The 20,442-nt window shown below is 42.2% G+C and overlaps 1 protein-coding gene and 1 pseudogene across 2 annotated transcripts in view; one reads left to right on the top strand and one right to left on the bottom strand.

Annotated features, from left to right (window-relative positions):
* GLB1L2 (galactosidase beta 1 like 2) overlaps positions 1-20,442 on the bottom strand; it is a gene marked incomplete at its 5' end in the record, with an annotated part of 52,435 nt that overhangs the window by 20,235 nt on the left and 11,758 nt on the right. The window contains 6 exons of the mRNA XM_081037172.1: positions 1,564-1,645; positions 4,912-5,004; positions 14,459-14,567; positions 16,474-16,569; positions 17,231-17,299; positions 18,931-19,128. Of these exons, the coding sequence (XP_080893298.1) occupies positions 1,564-1,645; positions 4,912-5,004; positions 14,459-14,567; positions 16,474-16,569; positions 17,231-17,299; positions 18,931-19,128 (647 nt within the window). The remainder of the gene's footprint in view (positions 1-1,563; positions 1,646-4,911; positions 5,005-14,458; positions 14,568-16,473; positions 16,570-17,230; positions 17,300-18,930; positions 19,129-20,442) is intronic.
* Positions 6,553-8,846, top strand: LOC308492310 (F-box only protein 16-like; annotated as a pseudogene). The gene is made up of 2 exons: positions 6,553-7,706; positions 7,812-8,846. The product of its transcript is annotated as an F-box only protein 16-like (transcript).

Raw genomic sequence — 20,442 nt, 5'->3', positions numbered from 1 at the left:
GGCAGATGAAGTTGCAATTTACTGAGAAAAGGCCGAATGTGGGGCAGGTTCTAGGAGGGAAACAGACTAGTTCAGTTCCCTGGTAGTTCCACTGAGACTGGTAGCCTCCCCAGGGGCGTGCCCAGAAGGCAGAGGTAAGACAAGAGGAGTTCAGGAAAGGTTCCTAATGGAGACAGACATCTCGGACTTATGAACACATAGATCCTATTTAAAGCTGTCTGGATGACATCACCAGATCAGATGGAGAATTCATTCCAAGGAATGAGCCATAAAGAATTTGAACATTAGAGCTCAGGAACAGAGAAGTGACCAGCACGAAACACCAACAAGGAGCTTCCCATCAGATTAAAACAGGGAAATGGTATCCCAGATGTCAAGTGAGGAAAAAGTTTCAAGGAAGAGGTTTATGGTTGCTGACAAATAAAATCAGGGCAGGTCAGAGATGACAAGGACTGTTTAACTTTATAACGTGGAGCTCACTGGAACCTTGAAAAGAGCAATGTCAGTGGAATGGTGAGGGTGGTAATGTGATCACCACAGTTTAAGAGAGCTCAAGAGGAAAGGGTCAGGGCAGCAGTGAGTACAGACATGGGGAGATTTGTTGAAAGGGGAGCAGAGAAACTGAACAGCCTCAGGGCAGGGAAATGAGTCAAGGGTTTTACTTTCAGAAGAGAGAAATAATAACATGTTTGTATGCTGGTGGGAATGACCCAAGAGAGAAAATTTGATGATACAGGGCTGAAGAGGGAGCTGCTGAGCCAGCCCTTCAGTAGGTGACAGAGGGCTCAGTGCATACATGTGGAGCTGGGCCAGTGCACCTACAGTAACAGGGAGAGGCAGAGGTGGGGTACAATGCTGGTGGACAGAGAGCTGCTGTGGTTATCTACTGTACACTTACTCTCCGTCACTGTAGGAGCTAGACCTCTGTAGACAGACCCCGGGAAGGGTCAGTCACCTCTACAACTTTGGCAGAACTGGAGTAAGCCATCCTTACAGTACATCCCATGTTTCATCTTTTGGGCACCCTTTGGAGACATTCAGAGACCTCAGATGCCCAACTCACATTCCCTATGTCTTGTAGTCTGCAGAGCACTGCTAGCGTGAATGCGCAGCAGAAATGTGAAACCAGCTACAGAGCTGGCTACGGCAAGCCTGTCTCTGACATGGAGGCTCCAACTTTCTGAGGCCCAGAGCTTTGGGCCCAGTACCATGCAAAAGGGAGAAGGACAGGCACCTCCACTTGTGGCTTAGGACATAGGGGAAAGCATGCATTTCCAGGCCAGGACACTGACCCCTCACTCCACCCACACAGCCTCCATGCATGTACCTCCATTGACGCCCCCCACTCCACACAGCCTCCGTCCAGATACCTCCATCAACGACCTCCCCCACAACACACACATGTTCTCCATGCAAGTACCTCCAGCATCACCCCCCACCCAGTCCCTCACACCTTCGATACAGCTACCTCCAGCAACAGTCCTACCCGCCCCGCCAAGCCTTTGAGACCTCCATCCAGGTACCTCTATCCATAACCCTTCTTCCCACACCCAGTGCAGGTACCTCCATGGATGACCCCCTTGCTCAGGCCATCCTTGTTGTCTGAAGTCAGGAGCAGCTCCACAATTCCTCGGTCCTCCAAGGCCTGTGGGGGGAAATGAGAGTAATCAAAGTCTGTCATTCCTCAGAGCTCCTGCTGTGTCACACAGCTGGAAATGAGGCTGCCAGAAGAGAAAGAGGGAGAGATTCATATAAAGCATTTATTTCTCTACAGGAAACAGAGAAACCCACCCTGTCTATACGTGGCATGTTCAACAAAGCTCCCGTCAGCTGGAAGTCCAGCCATGGCGGCAGCAGGGCTGTCAGGCTCTGGCAGCCTTTGGCTGCTCCTGACCTGGCAAAGTGCCCGGTCTGGCTGCTGTGCTATTCCTAGACAGGACTACTCAGAAGCCAACTCGGCAAAGCCAGCTGTCACACTGTCACTCAGAAAAAGACCGCAGGGATCCAAGAGTGGGTCAGGGCCTCCGGGACAGCCCACCCCTCCTTTTCACCCTCACCAGAAGCAAGCAGTCCATCCCTTCCCCACACCCAGAAGGGTGGGCTGTGGTTATCAGCCATGTCACGGTCACGTGTCCACAATACACTGCACATGCCCAGAACAGGAAGTGCTCCCTCAAGGTTGTAAATCAAATGATGAAGTGGAGGAAACACACGCTGTGCTGAGGGGCAATAACAATTTTCCCACTCAGAACAACTGCTAACACTGTGGTGCATTTACAATCATTCAGGCCTTCTGCCAAGCACTTTACATAGACTGTCCTATTCAGTCTTCACAGTTAGCATCTGAACAGTACAGACTCAGAGAGGCTGGGTAAAGCGTCAATGGGTACAGAGCTGACGAGCATGAACTTGAACTCAGAGTCCGTCTACCTTCAAAGGCTGTGGGCAATCTGGGGTCAGAAACACCAGCAAGGAGGATTTGCCCATCATTTCCCTGCAGGTATTTTTCCCTGCAGGTATTATGACAAGACTGCTTATTGCAACCCAATTCTTTTGGAAATGAGAGGAGTCAGAGGGATAATCCAGTAGACGAGTAAAGCTCATGTCTGATCCCAGATGCTGGTAAGGAAGGAACAGAGGGGCTCTAATTCCTGAAACAGAAGAAGTTGCAGGAATTTAACCCATTAGGCGAGGTGAGATTTTTATCAAGCCCTGTACTCACCAGCTCTCCAACCAGTCATTCACTGATATTTAACAAGCTTTCCTTAGGTTCCCACCATGTGCATCCAGCCTTGTGGGGGCTGGGAGGCTGGAAACATGGACAATAACCATCTTTTATAGCTGTACCATTCACACATGACCTTTCACAGGCACTGAATTACTGGCTACACACTCTAAGGGATGATTACTGCTTCCTGAGCACCAGCCATCTGCCAAGCGCAGTTGGGGGCTTTATGCTTATTATTCCACTGTGTTCCCACAGCAGCCTTAGAGTATGGCATTCTTGTCTCCACTGTGCACACGGTGAAAAGGTCATCATCTATGCTGTTGGTGTCCGCATGTCCGTAACACCCCAGAAAACGTTACATGGCAGCTCAGGAAAGGACCCTCCCAAGAGCTCTAGGATGACAGAGGCTGTGCCGTGCTGCGTCTCTCTGCCTATCTGTCTCACAGGCGGATGCCTTTCCCAGATACCAGGGATGTGGCACTGAGCAGGAGAGGTCCCTGAAGGACCTCCTCCCCTCCCCTCAGTGGAGCTCTGCTCCTCTGCATCTCAGTAGTTCGGTAAACACAAGCTAGAGAAGCCCCAGATCCTAGAAGTAGGTGGAGGGAGTGAGGTGTAACAGAAAGAGCACTCCTGTCCTGCACCCCCGCTGGGATCTTCCTCGCCAATTCAAAGACAAAGGTGGAGATGGCTCTGGCTGCACTTGACCATCAGGACTGAACTCTCTCCTTTCCAACTTTGGGAATGTCACTCTTCCTAGAGACAGTCTTGCTCCCTACGCCAAGGGCTTTCTGCATGGGAGAAGGGTGGGGAAGAGGGGATAAGAAGCTACAAGCTGAAACTAAAAACAAAAAAAGAAAAGAAAAAGAAAAAGCAATGATAGAAAACAGATTACCCATAGAGAAATAAAAATTAGAGTAACAGCTGACTTTTCAGCATCAAAATCAATGCTAGAAAGACTAGAATAATGTCTTCAATGTGCTGAGAGAAAATTTTCAACATAGAATTGTAGCCCAGGGAAAATATCTTTCAAAATTGAGAGGTATATAAACACAAACCCAGAAAAGCAAAAGTGTAGAGAGTTTGGCCCTAAACACTCTCAGTAAAGAAATCTGAAGAATGTTCTTCAGGATGAAGGAAAGTAATCCCAAATTCTGAGATACAGGAAGGAAAGATGAGGAAAAAAGTTGCAAAATATGTGTGTATGTATGTATATATATATACACATATATATACATGAAACTACAAGCTGAAGTGCTCAGGCCTTAGTCTACCTCTCTGCAGGGACTAAAGTAATTTCCAGATGGAAAATGAATCTGCCTTTGACAGAAGAAGAGAGGCTGCCAAGGACATCAAAAGCCAAAGCCAGAGCAGCTTTAATTAGGTGATTTCATAGAGGCCACTTAACATTTCCTCAACTCACATCATGGCTGACCATTCAAAGTACTCCAAAACCAATACCAGTGATTCTATCAAAGTCTTATTCACTTACTACTTACTGTATGTCTAGAACAGTCCTGAGCCATGTGACCACACATATGGGCACAATTCAAAGAGGCAAATACTCCTATTAGTCCCACTCCATAGAAGAGAAAATGGAGGTTTTAAGAAATGCATTTGTTCATTTGACTCAGCTACTAAGGCACAGAAACCAGGTCTGAGTATTAGCCTGTTCTTTTAAAGTGTTCCTCTAGCCCTGCCCTTCTCTGTTTTGCCATGTATTAAATCCATGGCTCTCCACCTCTCCCACACATTGGAATCAGAAGTCTGAGCGCCACCCGAGATTCTTAAATTGGTACGGCATATGACCTGGGCATACAGATTTTTAAAAATTCCCCCAGATGAAGCCAATGTGCAGCGGAAGCTGGGAACCACTGCTTTAGATGCTGAAATGAGAGCAGCTTCTCCAAAAAGACTTCTCTAATCATCACCACTCAGTTAAGTCAATTTGTTTTTCTCAGCCCCTGCAACACTATGTATGTAATGCCATTCCCAATTAAACTCAATCAATAACAGGTAAATAAGTGACAACCCTGTTGAAATAAAAGAAAGAACTCACAAATTAATGAATGGTACTGAGAAATGTGGTATCAATATGAGAAAAATACTAGACCCACATGTGACACCATAGCCCATAATACATTCCAGAGGAAGGAATGTGAAGAAATGAATCGACTGACACTTACTTTCTTGATGTAAGGCATATAGGCAGGGTCTTTGTTATAGGAACCGTATTCATTCTCCACCTGCACAGCAATGATGGGTCCTCCGTGCTTGTACTGGGGAAAAGAGAACCAATCAGAGCTGGGTTTGTAGTGGGAATTGTATTGTCTAATTTCACCACACTGATCACCAATTACTAGCAAAACATCCCATTTGAAAGCAAAAGTCTCAAGAAAATTGGTATATAATTGAGAGTGATGTCAATAAGACACAGAGTGGGAAGTTTCAGGCCTGTGTTTCCCTAGGGAAACATCAAATAAATAACTACATAACTGACCAAAATAACTTTATAGGAGCTCTGGAAGCCAGTGAAATGTTTAAGCAAACAAATAAGTGCTCAATCAATAAAAAGGCACATTCAAAATAGTAGGAAATTTCATGGTGTTTTGCTTGCCCTTGCCCAACTCCATCCCAGCATAGCACGGCACAGTCAAGGAAAAGCATCCCAAATCTCAGTTCCCTCCCTCAAGATAGAAGGAGCAAAATGGAATTTGTTTGCAATGTTCTGGGCTATCTGTAGGCTTCCCAGCAGACTAGTTTTTTCTCATCTGACTTCGAGCTCCGACAGTAAATGTTGGCAAAGTTTGGACTTCCTCAGGTTCATATGTTTCTTTAGAAACTATTTCTAGAGATTTACTTTGTTCCTCTAAATGAGCCATGTTCCCGTTTCTTGTATGCCTTGTGTTTTTTTTGTAGAAAATTGGGCATTTAAAAAAAACAGTCAGGGCCAGCCCAGTGGCTCAGGTGGTTGGAACGCGATGCTCCTAACGCGGAGATCGCTGGTTTGATTCCCACATGGCCAGTGAGCTGCACCCTCTACCGCTAAGATTGTGAACAACAGCTCTCCCTGGAGCTGGGCTGCCATGAGCAGCTGGAGGTTGGCGTGAGTGACGGGCAGCAGGCAAGAGCTACCATGAGCTACCATGAGCTATTGTGAGTGGCCGACTGACTGAGTGGCCGACTGACGACTGAGGACCAACTGCCTCAGCGGGGGGGGAGGGGGGGGTGAGGGAGGGGGCACGTAAGTCTCCTAATACCAACATAGGCCAGGGAGCTGTGTCCTACACAACTAGACTGAGAAACAACAGCTTGAACTGGAATGGGGCAGGGAGGCCCAAGAAGGGGGGAAAATAAAAACAGTCACCTCTCCCAGTCTTTGCAGATTTGAGGGGAATGCCATCACTATTTAGTGGGCTCCTGAGCTTTGAAATCAGCCCAGGGTGAAGGCTTAAGACCGTGTTAAATATTTTCTGGACCTGGGTCCTGTGTGTGCATTTTTTCCCCCGCTGGCTGCTTTTACATGTTTTACTTTCTCAGAGTCTCATACCAGCTTTTTCTCGTGGCCTTAGATGTTCTATTGTATTCCTCTGCCTGTAATACCTTGCCCCCAGGCATCCATGGGTCTGGAGTCCCCCTGAAGGTTTCATATGCTGTGACCCACCACTGTTTCAAAGAATTACATGCAATGGACTTACTAGACAATGAATATAAAACAACTGTCATAAATATGCTCAAAGAGCTAAAGAAAATCATGGACAAAGAAACCAAGGAAAGGATATATGAACAAAATGAGAATATTAATAATGAGATAGAAGCTATAAAAAAAGAACTAAACAAATTCTGGAGCTGAAAAATACAATATCTAAACAGAAAAATTCACCATGGGAGTTCAACATCAGATTCAAACAGGCAGAAAAAGGAATGGGCAAACTTGAATGCAGGTCATTTTAAATTATTGAGTCTGAGGAGCAAAAAGTAAAAATAATGAAGAAAAGTGAACAGAGCCTAAGGGACTTATGCAACATCAGTAAGCATATAACTATACTCATTATCTTCTCCCCAAAAGGAGAAGAAAGAAAAGGGCAGATATATTACTTGAAGAAACAATGGCTGAAAACCCCTCAAATTTGAGGATACATGGATACACAAAGCCAAGAAGCTTCAATGAGATCCAAGCAGCATTAACCAGGAGACCCACACCAAGACATATTACAATCAAACTGTCAAAGCCAAAGACAAAGAGAGATTCTTGAAACGGGCAAGAGAAAAGCAACGTGACATGTACAAAGGATCCCCAATTAAAGCTATCAGTGGATATCTCATCAGAAATCTTACAGGACAAAATAGTGAAATGATATATTCAAAGTGGACAAAGCGAACAAAAAACAAAAAACAATAAACCGAGAATATGCAGCAAAAGTAAAAATGAGGGAGAAATCTCCTTCAAAAATGAGGGAGAAATCAGGACATTCTCAGATAAGTAAAAGCTGAGAGATTCAATTACCATTACAATTGTCTTAAAATAAATGCTACATGGAAAAGAAAAAGCAACTATGGCAACACCAGCACTTGAGGCTTGAAGAGGGAGACGAGCTAAAAGAGGTATAGTTTTTCTTATGGAAGAATATACAGTTATTTCATGATGGCATTTGCACCTCCAAAAATCACAGATGGTCCCAAAATGCAGACAAAAATGAGTACCTGGACACCCCTAAACCATCAGCTTTTGAATGACCAAGTATTTGAAGAAAGAAGAGATCTGCTTGGAAAATGGTTTGACAAAAGGGCAGACTCTCAAAGAAGAATCCTGACAGGACTGTTCAAACGCTGCTCCCTGTCACAGCAAAAGTTCTGCTGTCGAAAGCTTCAGGAAAAAATTCCGGCAGAAACTCTGGAATTTACTACCAAGCTTCCAAGGGTGTTATCTTTCTACTTCTTTTCTTTCCTGGACCCCCAAAGCCTTTGTCATTGTGCACAGGTGAGCTGGCTTTTGAAAAACTTAACTGAGCTGGATCAGCTCTGGATACTCAAATGTTTATGGTTTAATTGGTACATCAGTTTTTCTCCAACTCCCTTTGAGCAGGGTATATGGAAGAAGGACTATATTCAAATGGTGAAAGAACTTCATGTTACCAAGTCTAAGACACCTCCCAAAGATGGGTTTGTGATTGTTGATGTTCAACCAGTTACAGGCAGTTCTCGAGAGGGAAATCAGTCTTCTTCATCAACTTTTCCAATCCTCTTCCTCTTTAAGAAAGAAGAATCAGCCAGGGGAGAAAGAGCTCCCACCCTGGCGATCCTCTGATAAGCATCCAACTGATATCATCCGATTCAATTACCTGTGACCCCATCGAGCCAATCTGGCACAGAAGAAGGAAAAGACATGAAATGATCCCAGGTTCCAGCCGACAATCACATGATAAGGAAAATAAATCGCAGGACAGATGTAAGCTAAGAAAAGCACAGTCACTGATATCCCTAAGTACAGAACCCAGTTCCCCTCTACAAGTTCCAATTCATCTCACCTTGCCTCCTCGTCAGTTAATGGAGCTCCCAACCACTGACGGAACAGCGAAACTTCTCATGCAGCATCTTTAGAGACACTCTGGGCTTCAGTCATTACCATCCAGGCTCCAGAGCTGAAGCTGACTTAAAAATGTGGAAAGAGTTCTCTAGAAATGACAAGATGCTCTACACATTGGAGAGTTGGATGTTACTTGGCTCTTGTATTGGAAACTGTTGCTTTGGGTACCTTATTGTGAAAGTGTGTTCGACAGTATTTCAGCCGAAGGCATTCATGGCATAAATGTTGACATATTTACAAACTTAATAAATAAATAAATAACTGTTACATGAAGTCCCTCAAGTTGAAATGAAAGGATGCTAGGCAGTAACTTGAAACGATATGAAAACATAAAGTTCTCTGGTGAAGGTAAATACATTTTTAAAATGTAAAAGCCAATATTATTGTAATTTTAGTTTACAACTCCACTTCTTATTTTTTATAGGATTTAAAGATAAATGAATAAAAAATACTTATGAATCTATATTAATGGGTACACAGTATATAAAGATGTAATTTGTGACTTCAATAATGTGAAGAGGGACAGAGCTGTAAAGGAATAGTTTTTGTACATGATTAAAATTAACTAGTATCAATATAAGACAGAATGTCATAACTTTAGGACAGTAATGCAATAGCCACTTTTTAATCACAATTAAAATATCTATACAATGTACACAAAAGGAAATAAAAGGGGAATCAAAAGTTGTCACTATAAAAAAAATAACTAAATACAAAAGAAGGGAGTCATGGAGGCGATGAGGGAGAAAAAAACTATAGGATATACAGAAAACAAATAACAAAATAGCAAAAGTGTTTCCATACCAGTAATTACTTTAAATGAATGTAAATGGATTAAATTACCTAATCAAAAGGCATATATTTGCAGAATGAAAAAACAGTATCCAACTGTATGCAGTCTATAAGATACTCACTTTAGATCTAAGGGACAGAAAAAGCAGAGAACCCTATGATTTCCCTGATATGTGGTATATAAACCAAAAACAAGACAAACAAATGAGAAACAAAAACTCATAGACACAGACAATAGTTTAGTGGTTACCAGAGGGTAAGGGGGGTGGGGGGAGGGAGATGAGGGTAAGGGGGATCAAATATATGGTGATGGAAGGAGAACTGACTCTGGGTGGTGAACACACAATGGGATTTATAGACGATGTAATACAGAATTGTACACCCGAAATTATGTAATTTCATTAACAATTGTCACCCAATAAATAATTTTTTTAAAAAATGAAAGAATGGAAAAAGATATTCTGTGCAAATAGTAACAAAAGAGTGTGTGTGCATTAAATTATATAATATATAAAATTATATTAATGTAAATATTTATATTCCTGCTTTAGAGACACTCTGGGCTTCAGTCATTACCATCCAGGCTCCAGAGCTGAAGCTGACTTAAAAATGTGCAAATAGTAACCAAAAGAGAGCAGGGAAACTTTAAGTCAAAAACTCTCGTTAGAAGAGACAACAAAAGGTACTATGGTGTGTGTGTCTGTGTGTGCGTGTGTGTTTATCTTACATACATACAGGACAGCTTTATAATAATAGTAAAAGATTTCAACATACCATTTTCAATAATAGATAGAACAACCAGACAAAAAATCAATAAGGAAATACAGGACTTGAAACATTATAGATCAATTAGATCTAATAAATATAGAGAGAGCACTCCACCCAACAATAGCACAACCCACATTTTTCTCAAGTGCACATGGATATTCCCCAGGATAGACCATGTGTTAGGCCACAGAACAAGTTTTAATAAATTTTAAAAGAAAAATCATACAAAGTATCTTTTCCAATTACAATAGAATAAAACTAGAAGCCAACAGCAGAAAGAAAACTGGAAGATTCACAAATATGTGGACCTTAACACCTTCTTAAACAACAAGTGACTCTAAGAAAAAAAAATCACAAGAAAATTAAAAAATATCTTGAGACAAATGAAAATGAAAACACAATATAACAAACTTATGGGATGTAGAGAAAGCAGTGCTATGAGGGAAATTTATAACTGCAGACACATTAAAAAAGAAGAAAAGTCTCAAGTCAACAACCTAACTTTTCACCTTAAGGAACTAGAAAAAAAAAGATAAACTAAAATCAAAGGTAGCAGAAGAAAGAATAATAAGAAGGATTAAAGAAGAGATTAAAATAGAGAATAGAAAAATAGAGAAACACTAACAAAACCAAGAGTTGGTTCTTAGAAAAGATCAACAAAATTGACAAAACTTTATTTAGATTAACTAAGAAAAGAAAAGATGCAAATAAGTAACAATCAGACATTGCTACCAATTTTACAGGAATAAAAAGGATTATAGGAGAGGAATACGAACTATACACCAACATATTGGATAACTTAGATGAAACAGACAAATTCTAGAAACACACAATATGCCAAGACTGAATCATGAAGAAATAAAAAATATGAATAGAGCTATATCTAGTAAAGAGATTTACACCAATCTTTCTCAAACTCTTCCAAAAACAACTGAAAAATAGGTAACACTTACAAACTTTATGAAGGTAGTATTACCATAGCCAGAAAAAGACTCTATAAGAAAAGAAAACTACAGGTCAATACACTTGATGAATACTGATGTAAAAATCTTCAAGAAAATACTAGCAAAACAAATTCAACAGCATATTAAAAAGATTATACACCAAGAACAAGTGGGATTTATTCCGAATGCAAGGATGATTCAACAAAAATCAACATTAACAAAATGAAGGGGGGAAAAACACACGATCATCTCAATTGTGCAGAAAAAACATATGACAAAATTCAAGATGCTTTCATAATAAAAACACTGAACAAATTAGGAATACAGGAAAACCATCTCAATATAAAATAGGCTATATATGAAAAGCCCACAGCCAATCTCATGCTCAATGGTGAACGACTGTAAGCTTTTTCTCTGTGATTAAGAATGAGGCAAGGATTCCTGCTTTCACCACTTCTATTCAACATACCATTGAAAGTTTTATCCAGAGCTATTAGGCAATAAATAAATAAATACATAAATAAATAAACAAACAAACAAACAAACAGCATCCAAATTGGAAAGGAAAAAGTAAAATTATCTCTGTTTGAAGACAGTATGATAATATATGTAGAAAACCATAGATTCCACACACACATGCAAAAAGAAAACTATTAGCACTAATAAACAAATTTCAGCAACCTTGCAGGATGCAAAATCAACACACACAAAAGTAAATTCTGTTTCTATGCACTACCAATGAACAATTCTATTTACAATAGAATCAAAAAGATTAAAACACTCAGGAATAAATTTAATCAAGGAGGTAAAATACTTGTACACTGAAAACAACAAAACATTGCTGAAAGAAATGAAGGAAGATACCAATAAATGAAAAGACATCCTGTATCCCGTGTTCATCGATTGAAAGACTTAATATTGTTAAGATGTCAATATAACCCAGAGTAATCTACACATTCAATGCAATCCTTATCAAAATCCCAATGACGTTTTGCTGAAATAGAAAAATCCATATGAAATTTCAAGGGACTCTAAATAGCCAAAACCACGCTGAAGAAAAAAAACGAACAGAGTGAGAGGTCTCATACTTTCTGATTTCAAAACTTATTAAACTTACAAAAGCCATGGTAATCAAAAGTGTGGTACTGGCATAAAGACAGATATATAGACCAATGGAAAGAATAGAGGCCAAAAATAAACTCTCACATGTATAGTCAAATGATTTTCAACAAGGGTGCCAGCATCAGTCATCTTTTCAATAAATAGTTATTTATGGGGAAAACTACATAGCCACATGCAGAAAAATGAAGTTGGACCCTTATCTTATACCATATACAAAAATTAACTCAAAATAGATCATAAACCTAAACATAAAAGCTAACACTATAAAACTCTTAGAAAAAAACAGGGGAGGAGCTTCGGGACATTGGATTTAGCAATGATTTCTTGGGCACAGAACCAAACACAAAGGCAACAAAAGTAAAACTAGATTATGTTAGACTTATCAAAATTTAAAACTTTTATGCATTAAAGAACACAATCAACAAGAGTATAAAAGGCAACCCTCAGAATGAGAGAAAATATTTGCAAATCATCTGATAAGAGATTGATATCCAGATATATAAAGAACTCCTGTAACTCAACAACAACAACAAAAATCTCAATTTAAAAAATGGGCAAAGAATTTGGATATTTCTCTAAAGATATATAAATGGTCAGTAAGCACATGAAAAAATATTCCATATCACTAATAATTTGGGAATTCAAATCTAAACCACAATGAGATACCACCTTATAACCATTAGGACAATTTTTATTAAATAAACAGAAAACAACAAGAGTGGGTCAGGATTTCAAGAAATTGGAACTTTGTGCATTGCCTATGAAAATGTAAAATGGTGCAGCTGTGGAAAATGTATGGTCGTTCTTCAAAAAATCAAACAAAGCTAACTAACTATATAATCCAGGAATATCACTTCTGAGTATATATCCAAAAGAAGTGAAAACAGGGACTCAAACAAATATTTGTACACCAATGTTCACAGAAGCATTATTCGTAATAGGCAAAAGCAACCAAAATGTCCATTGATGAATGACTGGATAAACAACATGTGGTATGTACATAAAATGGAAAATTATTCAGCCTTTAAAAAAAAGAAATTTTGACATATGCTACAAATAGATAAACGTTGAAGACATTATGCTATGTAAAAGAAGCAAGGCATAAAAGGACAAACATTGTATGATTCTACTAATATGAGGTCCAATTCATAGAGACAGAAAGTAGAATGGTGGTTCCCAGTGGCTACAGAGAGGGGACACAGGGAGTTAGTGTTTAATGGGGACAGTTTCAGTTTGGGAAGATGAGAAAGTTCTAAAGACTTTATCTAAAAAATAGTGGTGATGTTTGCACAATGATGTAAATGTATTTAATGCCACTAAACTTTACACTTAAAAATGGTTTAAATGGTAAATTTTATATTATGTATATTTTACCACAATAAAAAAGTAAAATAATTGTTATACCCAGAAAAAGAATTTTAATAGGTTTGAAATGTCATTTCCATATTTAATGGTGCTTCTGAACCATATTCCTGGCATAACTTTCCCTATAGCCCCCTACCCTACCTGCACCACCCAACCTGCTCAATCATCTCGGTAATCCTATCTTCCTTGCAAAAATCTAGACAAATCATTTCCTAGATTCTTTTATGATTGGACTATCAGATTTAGTAAATAAAAATATAAGGCACCCAGTTACACTTGAATTTACAATTAATATTTTTTTAAATAAATAATGAACGTTTTTTAATGTAAGTATGTCCCATGCAATATTGGGGATATATTCATACTAAAAAAAAATTATTTCTTGTTTATCTAAAATTCAAATTTAACGGGGTTCCTGAGTTCTATTTGCCTACTCCACAAATGATCGAACAGTTCCTTTGATCTGTATGTGCTGTTAATTCAACACCATTGATTCAATAACAATTTTTTTGATGTACTAATTTTTTATTGACATACTAATTTGTTGATATACTAATCAGCATCATTCTTCTTGTTTTTACATAAGCAATTGGGTTAATTATTCCCGTTCCTGCTTTTTTATTGCTTCTAATTATTACGTGTAATGTTAAGATACTTTGACCCCCAAAATCATTTTAATACGTTTTGAATAATAAATATGGACCATGCAGCACTTTTTGGGAAGCAGAAGGATGTACCTTGAAAAGTCATCAACTGTAACTTTGTAATTACAAAAAGTCCTGCTGTCTTACAGGCCAGGGCCTCTCCAGATAGGCTCCTCTTTATGTAATCGCTTTGCTTTAGGGACCCTAATAGGTGTTTTCAGTTATCAAGGCATCAAGTGTTGCAGCTCTGGCACTGCATGGAGCAATGTAAGCCCTTACACTTGTCTATCCTTTCAGCACTGTGCCACCAAAGACAACACTCAAACAGGCAGATCTTTAAAAGGACAACCACTGCCAGCCCCTCCAGTTACAGGTCTCAGGCAGTGGCAAAGAATATGCTTCTGTGTTGAAAGGAACTGTGAGCCCCTTGGTCTGAGAACTGACCTAGGACTATTTACTACTACCTGTAGGAAGACAGGTGAAGATCAAAGCAGAGTCTGCTTGCTTTTACCTGGAGCGGCACCACCCTGGACATCAGGTGATCAAAATAAAGGTCCACTGCTTCGGTGAAGCCCTTGTAAGTTGTTCTCAGCTTCATGTCAGAGTCTTGGAGTAACCAGCTTAAATAAAAGAAAAAGGCGGAGGATGTGGGGTTAGTTCCACTGTTTGTGGGTTTGCTCTCGCCAGGGTGATGAGTCTGGAGACCATTCCCACCCCACTCCCTCTACTCAGCCAGGTAAACAGGAGATGATCCCAACTGATTCAGGCACACACACGACCCAGCCTCAGCCCTGCACTCATCACTGCCTCCCTGCCAGAGCACACCAGCCCTGGTGGGAATTTATGTCCAGCTTTGCAGCTGTAGATCGGGCTGCCAAAGTAAGAAAAGCTTTTCACTGGATACAAGGCCCAGTTTTCAAGCATTTATTCCACAATCTCATTACAAAGGGTGAAGCCAAAGGCTCTAGGCTTTGCTAGGACTGGAGAAGGACACAGAGGCAACCTTCCAGTGTCACACAGCAAAACAAGCCTTAAATGGAGGCTGTGAGAGGCTAATCCCACTTCCTGCTGTGCCCAGCTGCTCTCCCGTGCTGACCTGGCCAACTCATTTGCATCAGCTATTCAGAGCTCAGCTCTGATGGAGCAGGTGAGCAAAAAGATTAATTCTTCCTACAACCTGTCTGCTGTGATCACATTCCCTAGATGAACACAGAGCATTAGTTCCAGAGCTGGAGTCAAGGTATTTTTCCATCTCACTTGAAATTCTGAGGAAACACTTATATTTTCTTACAAAAGGCTCTGAAGCATTCTCGTCCTGACATAGAAGCCTTAAACAGGGTCAGAAATTATTAATTTATGTTAGGTAAAAATGGATGATGTGAGACATGTCTTCTCTATACTGACACCCCCTCATTCCATCTTACATAGAACAGGTCTAGCTTCTCATCCCCAGTGGGGTTCTGCCTGTTTTCCAGCAGTCCCTGCTTGGTGTCCCCAGGGTGTGCCCATCCTGGATGCCACCAGAGCCTGAGTGGACAGGAGCTGCACAGGGAGATCAGAGTATTGGAGCTCCCTGCCACTTCTGAGCTAAAACTTAAATCCGGTGCCTGCTCTGGCTGAGTCTGAGGACATGGCTGACACACAGGTTTCTAATCCCCAGGTGTGGGGAGAGGCCACTCTGGCTGTGTTCACAGCCTTGTTGAATGGCACAGCGACAGAGAAGTCATCCTAGACAGTGGAGGAGATGAAGACCCAGTCTGCCTGTGCCCCATAGGGAAAGGCTGGGTTGCGCTGGAAGCAAGAAAGAAAACAAGGCCAAGGCGGGAGGTGGCATTGCAGAAAGAAGCCGTTCCCACAGGAGACGGCATGGCAAACAGGACCAGCTTTCCTCCCACTTGGGATAGCGCAAGGTGTAGGGACAGTGGATCTAACCACCTGGAACGCAGTGAGGATGGGAGAGATTATGCTTATTAACAAGAAAATCATTTTTTTTTAATCAATGGCAATAATGGTGAGGATGAGGAATGAATGTGGTACCAGGTGATTCTTCTCTGGATTTCTACTCCCATCACACAGTATTCCAAGGACCTTGTGGAGACTACACATTCTAAGATAATTCATTAGGGCCTGGGATTTGAAGATTAAAAAAAAAACAAACAGTAATTTGTTTCTCTTAATACTCTATCAAAATACTTAGATTTGGAAAAAAAAATGCTGGTACCATCCTTAAGAAAGAGATACGCAGGTTTGATTTTTCCCATTTTGTAGACAGGAAAGTGAGGTCTAGAGCAGAAAAATGACCGGCCAGCCCTCCTGTTGCAGCTTGCCACATAAAAACCACATGGAATTTGACAAGGACAATGACTGTGGCATTATTTAAAATGACCCCATTTCGATGCTACTTATTCTGAAAAGGAACTTCAGTACAGAATGGAGGAACATACTTTAAAAGCAAAATTAAACCTACATTTGTGATTCGCATTTTGCATAAGCACACAGGATAACTCAAGCTGTGGCCCCGCTCACCTGGGCAAGCCCCCAAGGTCAATCTCACTGCAGATGTAGGGGCCTGGACGCAGAATCACCCACAGCCCGATCTCCGCAGCCATCAGGACAAAGGCCCTAGAAAGGTCAATGTCAGCAACTCTCAGGACATCTGAGCGGAGGGTGGGGATGAGCCCAGCACGCATCGCAGGGTGGCAGAGCTCCCTGGCTCCTCTCCTCGCCTGCCTTCCTCTCGCAACCAAAGACTGGGGTGAGTGAAGGGAAGGCCGAGCCCTTACCTACAGCAGAGCAGGGAATCCTATACCAGGTCATAGGCCAGAGGCTCTGGGAACTGGGTTATCACTGGTTCCCAACCTAGGACTGTCGGCACAGCCCCACTGGGTCATGAGGAAGAAGGGCATCAGAAAGGGGACAGGGTCCCTAACAGTAAACCTGACTCCAATGACCTTGCTACCCTGAGGGGTAACCCCTGTCCCAGTGTTGGCCCTGCAGAGCAGGGCCAACACTGGGGATGAGGCATCTCTGAGCTGCAGTGAGGAAGGCTGGGCTCAGAGGAGGCAGGCCCTGATGCCTAGGAGTAATGGGTTTACTGCTGGAGAGCATCTGGGTCCTGAGTGCAGAAATTGTCAGTGTGCTGAGAACAAGGCTCTGGACCCCAGTCTGCCTCTGGTTCTCCAAGCAGAGCCAAGATGCCACTATGGTCCCCAATCATCCCCAGCCAGCCCCCTTCCTCCTTCCCTGGCCTGGGCCACGTCACAGAAGCCGCAACAGCACCTACTCCAGATCCAGGTTCCCAGAGAAGTCAAATTTGCCTCTTTGTGGCTCATGGAGGTTCCACGGAACATAGCTGTAATACAAAAGATAATTATAGGCCTGACCTTTCCATTTATTTCGCTTCATCTTCCATATTACCTTCTTCTTCCCTAAAACCCCTTATGTTGGTTGAAGATGTATTTCCTAGGTACATTGTCCTGGCAACATCAGGACTGAAACCAAGAACTAAGTGAAGAGACGTAGAAGAGAACTTGGGCCATTCCGAGAGGACTAAGAGCTCACATCCTTAGGAGAAGGGAGAGAAGGCCAACAAGATATGGGTGAAGCATAAGACACAAGCACAGGGCAGCTTGGGCTGTGCTCCCCCTCCTCCTGCTGTCCCTTTCTCTCTCTCTTAATCAGAGAAAAAGAAGTAACTTCATAGAAAAAAAAACAGTTATAAGTAGAGTAAAAGAAAACCTTAATTATCAGTCCTGTTTTTTAACGGAAGCATCGAATTCCAAACCTTGTAACAGAAGGGAGGTTCTAACTCGAAAAAGAAGATAAGGAAATGAAGTATGTTCTTTAAGGGGCCCGACTCAAGAGGCAGAGGTATGTAGTGACATATGACAATAGTTATGACAGATGCTCCTGTACTGGACTCCCACCCGCCCCTGGCTTCTAGTGAGGCCCTCTCCAGCTGCCAAGAATGTGCACGGGCGTGAAGTGAGAGGGGAGGCTTGCTTGCTTCCAGTTCAGACTCAAGAGTTCCATGTTTAAGCAAATGCAGATTATCCTGCTTTTATAAGACAAAAAAATATTGTAGATTGTCCTGCAGTATTCCTACAAACTTCAGGAGTCCTAGAACAGGTGAATATACCCTCAGGGTCAGAACTTTCATATGCAAATAAATGGAACCTTTTAAGGAATCTTTCTGAAAAATTGCACACATTTGTTTCAACTATGCTATCATAGCTCAGAATATTCCTGGAACTCTTTTTTAGAAATTATCTTCAAAGCCAGTTCACAAACCACCCGAGAAAATGCACGTCCTTCATTTGCAACCCCATTTTTCCTCACAAATAGAATAACACAGCCTGATAACCCACTTTTGTTCCAGACTTGCAGTCAAGAGTCTATTGGCAATTTTGAAAACTAAATCCATGAAAAGGTCAAGACTTTTCCACCACTGAGCCTATTTTTTAACTGACTCGCACATTGAACATTTTATTGAGTGTTTACCACGTGCCATCACTGTGCAAGGTGCTAGAATGAAAGCATTCTGAAGATAATTCTAAAAAGGAATGCTGCAAACTGCGCACAGACGGCTTCCCAAAATAGCCACTTTAAAGAATACATTCATTTGCTGTATAAATTGGGGGTAGAGCGCTTGTTAAAGAAAATTACTTATGATAATTCGATCATCTCCTATATCTATACTCCCCTCCTCCACTCTTTTCCTTTGTACACTGTTGCTCTTTCCGATGCCCAGAACTTATATCCATTGCCCATCTGTCATCCCCACTAATGGAGAGCGCTGCGGGCATTATGAAGCAGAGAGACTGTCTTCCCATCAACGGCTGCTCAGATTTAGGATTTGCCAGGCCTCATCCATCCTGGCACGCTGGAGACCCCCAAGCTGGGCTCCCACACAGAAGCCTAGATGCGAAAGTCAAAAAGCCCACAGGGAAATAGGCTTAGTGGCAAAGGTAGGGCAACACTCACGTGGTGAGGGTGTTCAAGCCGCAGGCTTTCATCTTCAGCAAGCGGTCCCTCCAGTAAGCCTTGGGCACACGGAAATAGTGCACGGAGCCTCCGAAGACCCAGAAGGTGGAGTCCTCCAGCATAAAGTTCTGGCCGTCGGTGTGCAGCCCGGCCCGCCGGTGCCTGAACCAGGGAGAGATCAGACTGCGCCAGTCCAATCTACAAAAAGGAGAGGCAGTGGGGAAGCCGTGTCAGCAGTGAGCAGGGGAACTGGAAGAGACAGGCTTCCTCTTCTCCGTCACAGGCCCTCAGTCTATCTAAGGAGGGCCTGTTTCCAGGGTGTTCCACCCTGCTCCCACCCTCCGACGTAGCCACACCTTGGAAGCAGCCTTTCTTTGGCACCACTGACTTATGTGGTCCAGCTGCAAGGGAAGAGCAAGCTGAGTAAGGCTGCAGTCAGGAACGAGACAAAGAAAACATTAAACATAGAGACTGTGCTAACAGGAGAGAGGCAGAGGTGGGCGCATACTGCATGGGAAGGATGGGCTCAGAGGCTGAAAGCTGCCTTCGGTGCGGCACACAGCTTCCTACAACAGCCAGCCGCCTAGGCCATGTGACCAAATTTCAAAGTATCAACTACTTCAAATAGTACCTCCGAGCCACCTCAGTCACAACTGCCTGGCTCGAGGTGTAAATACCTGCAAAGAGGTATCTGGGTTAGAAACAGCAGCTGTTCATGGCTCAAATTTTCAGGTCTTAATTGTTATTAATATCTAAAGATCAAGTGTTATGTTGGCCAAGAGATCACCCTGCATGGTAGACAGCCCCATCTGGGGAGGCTTGGCGAAAGTTTCAGTCCTTGAAAAAGCACCGCTTGACATCTCTTGGATTGGCCAAGGGTAGGTAGCCCACTCAAATTGATCCCAGTAATTCAGTGTTCCAGTCTCCTGAAAGTTGTGAGAAAAAGTGGACAAGAGAAGCTGGAAGAGCCAGAGTTTCCAGCCAGGAAATTGAGGAAACTTGAAGACAGAAAACAACAGTGGTTGTCAGTCTGGTGCAAAAGCAAATTTTAGTTGGTGCATTTTCTGCACCCACTTCTCATTACAGTGCCTGACACTAGAGGGCATTTTGCCCAGCAGGGCTCTTCTGCATAAAAAAGCTCTCTAAACTGCTTCTGGTCTTTCCACTCATTTTGTAACACTGGCTAAAATGGTACCACTGGGACATGTGTCCTGGTTAAGACCCAGCTTGATCCATTCAATCAGTGTTGATACACACTGATTGGGGATTGATGTCTCTTCGAAGACATGTGGGAACCAAAAGTGGGATAACAGCAGCAATCTTGATTCTGGACTCAACAATTTTCCGTGCCCTTAAAAGGGGCAGCTCCTCACAAAGCTTCGCCAGCCATGTGAACCAATGGCAGATGTCATGGGGGCACAGGACCCATGCACCTCACACACCCCATAGCTGACTCTCCCAGTGTGCTCACGGGGTATCCCATCCCTCTTGCTCCCTCTCCATCTCTGCCAC

This window comes from Rhinolophus hipposideros (assembly GCF_964194185.1).
Source record: "Rhinolophus hipposideros genome assembly, chromosome: 24".
NCBI classification, from domain to species: Eukaryota; Metazoa; Chordata; class Mammalia; order Chiroptera; family Rhinolophidae; genus Rhinolophus; species Rhinolophus hipposideros.
This window is presented reverse-complemented; position numbering and strand designations above follow the sequence as displayed.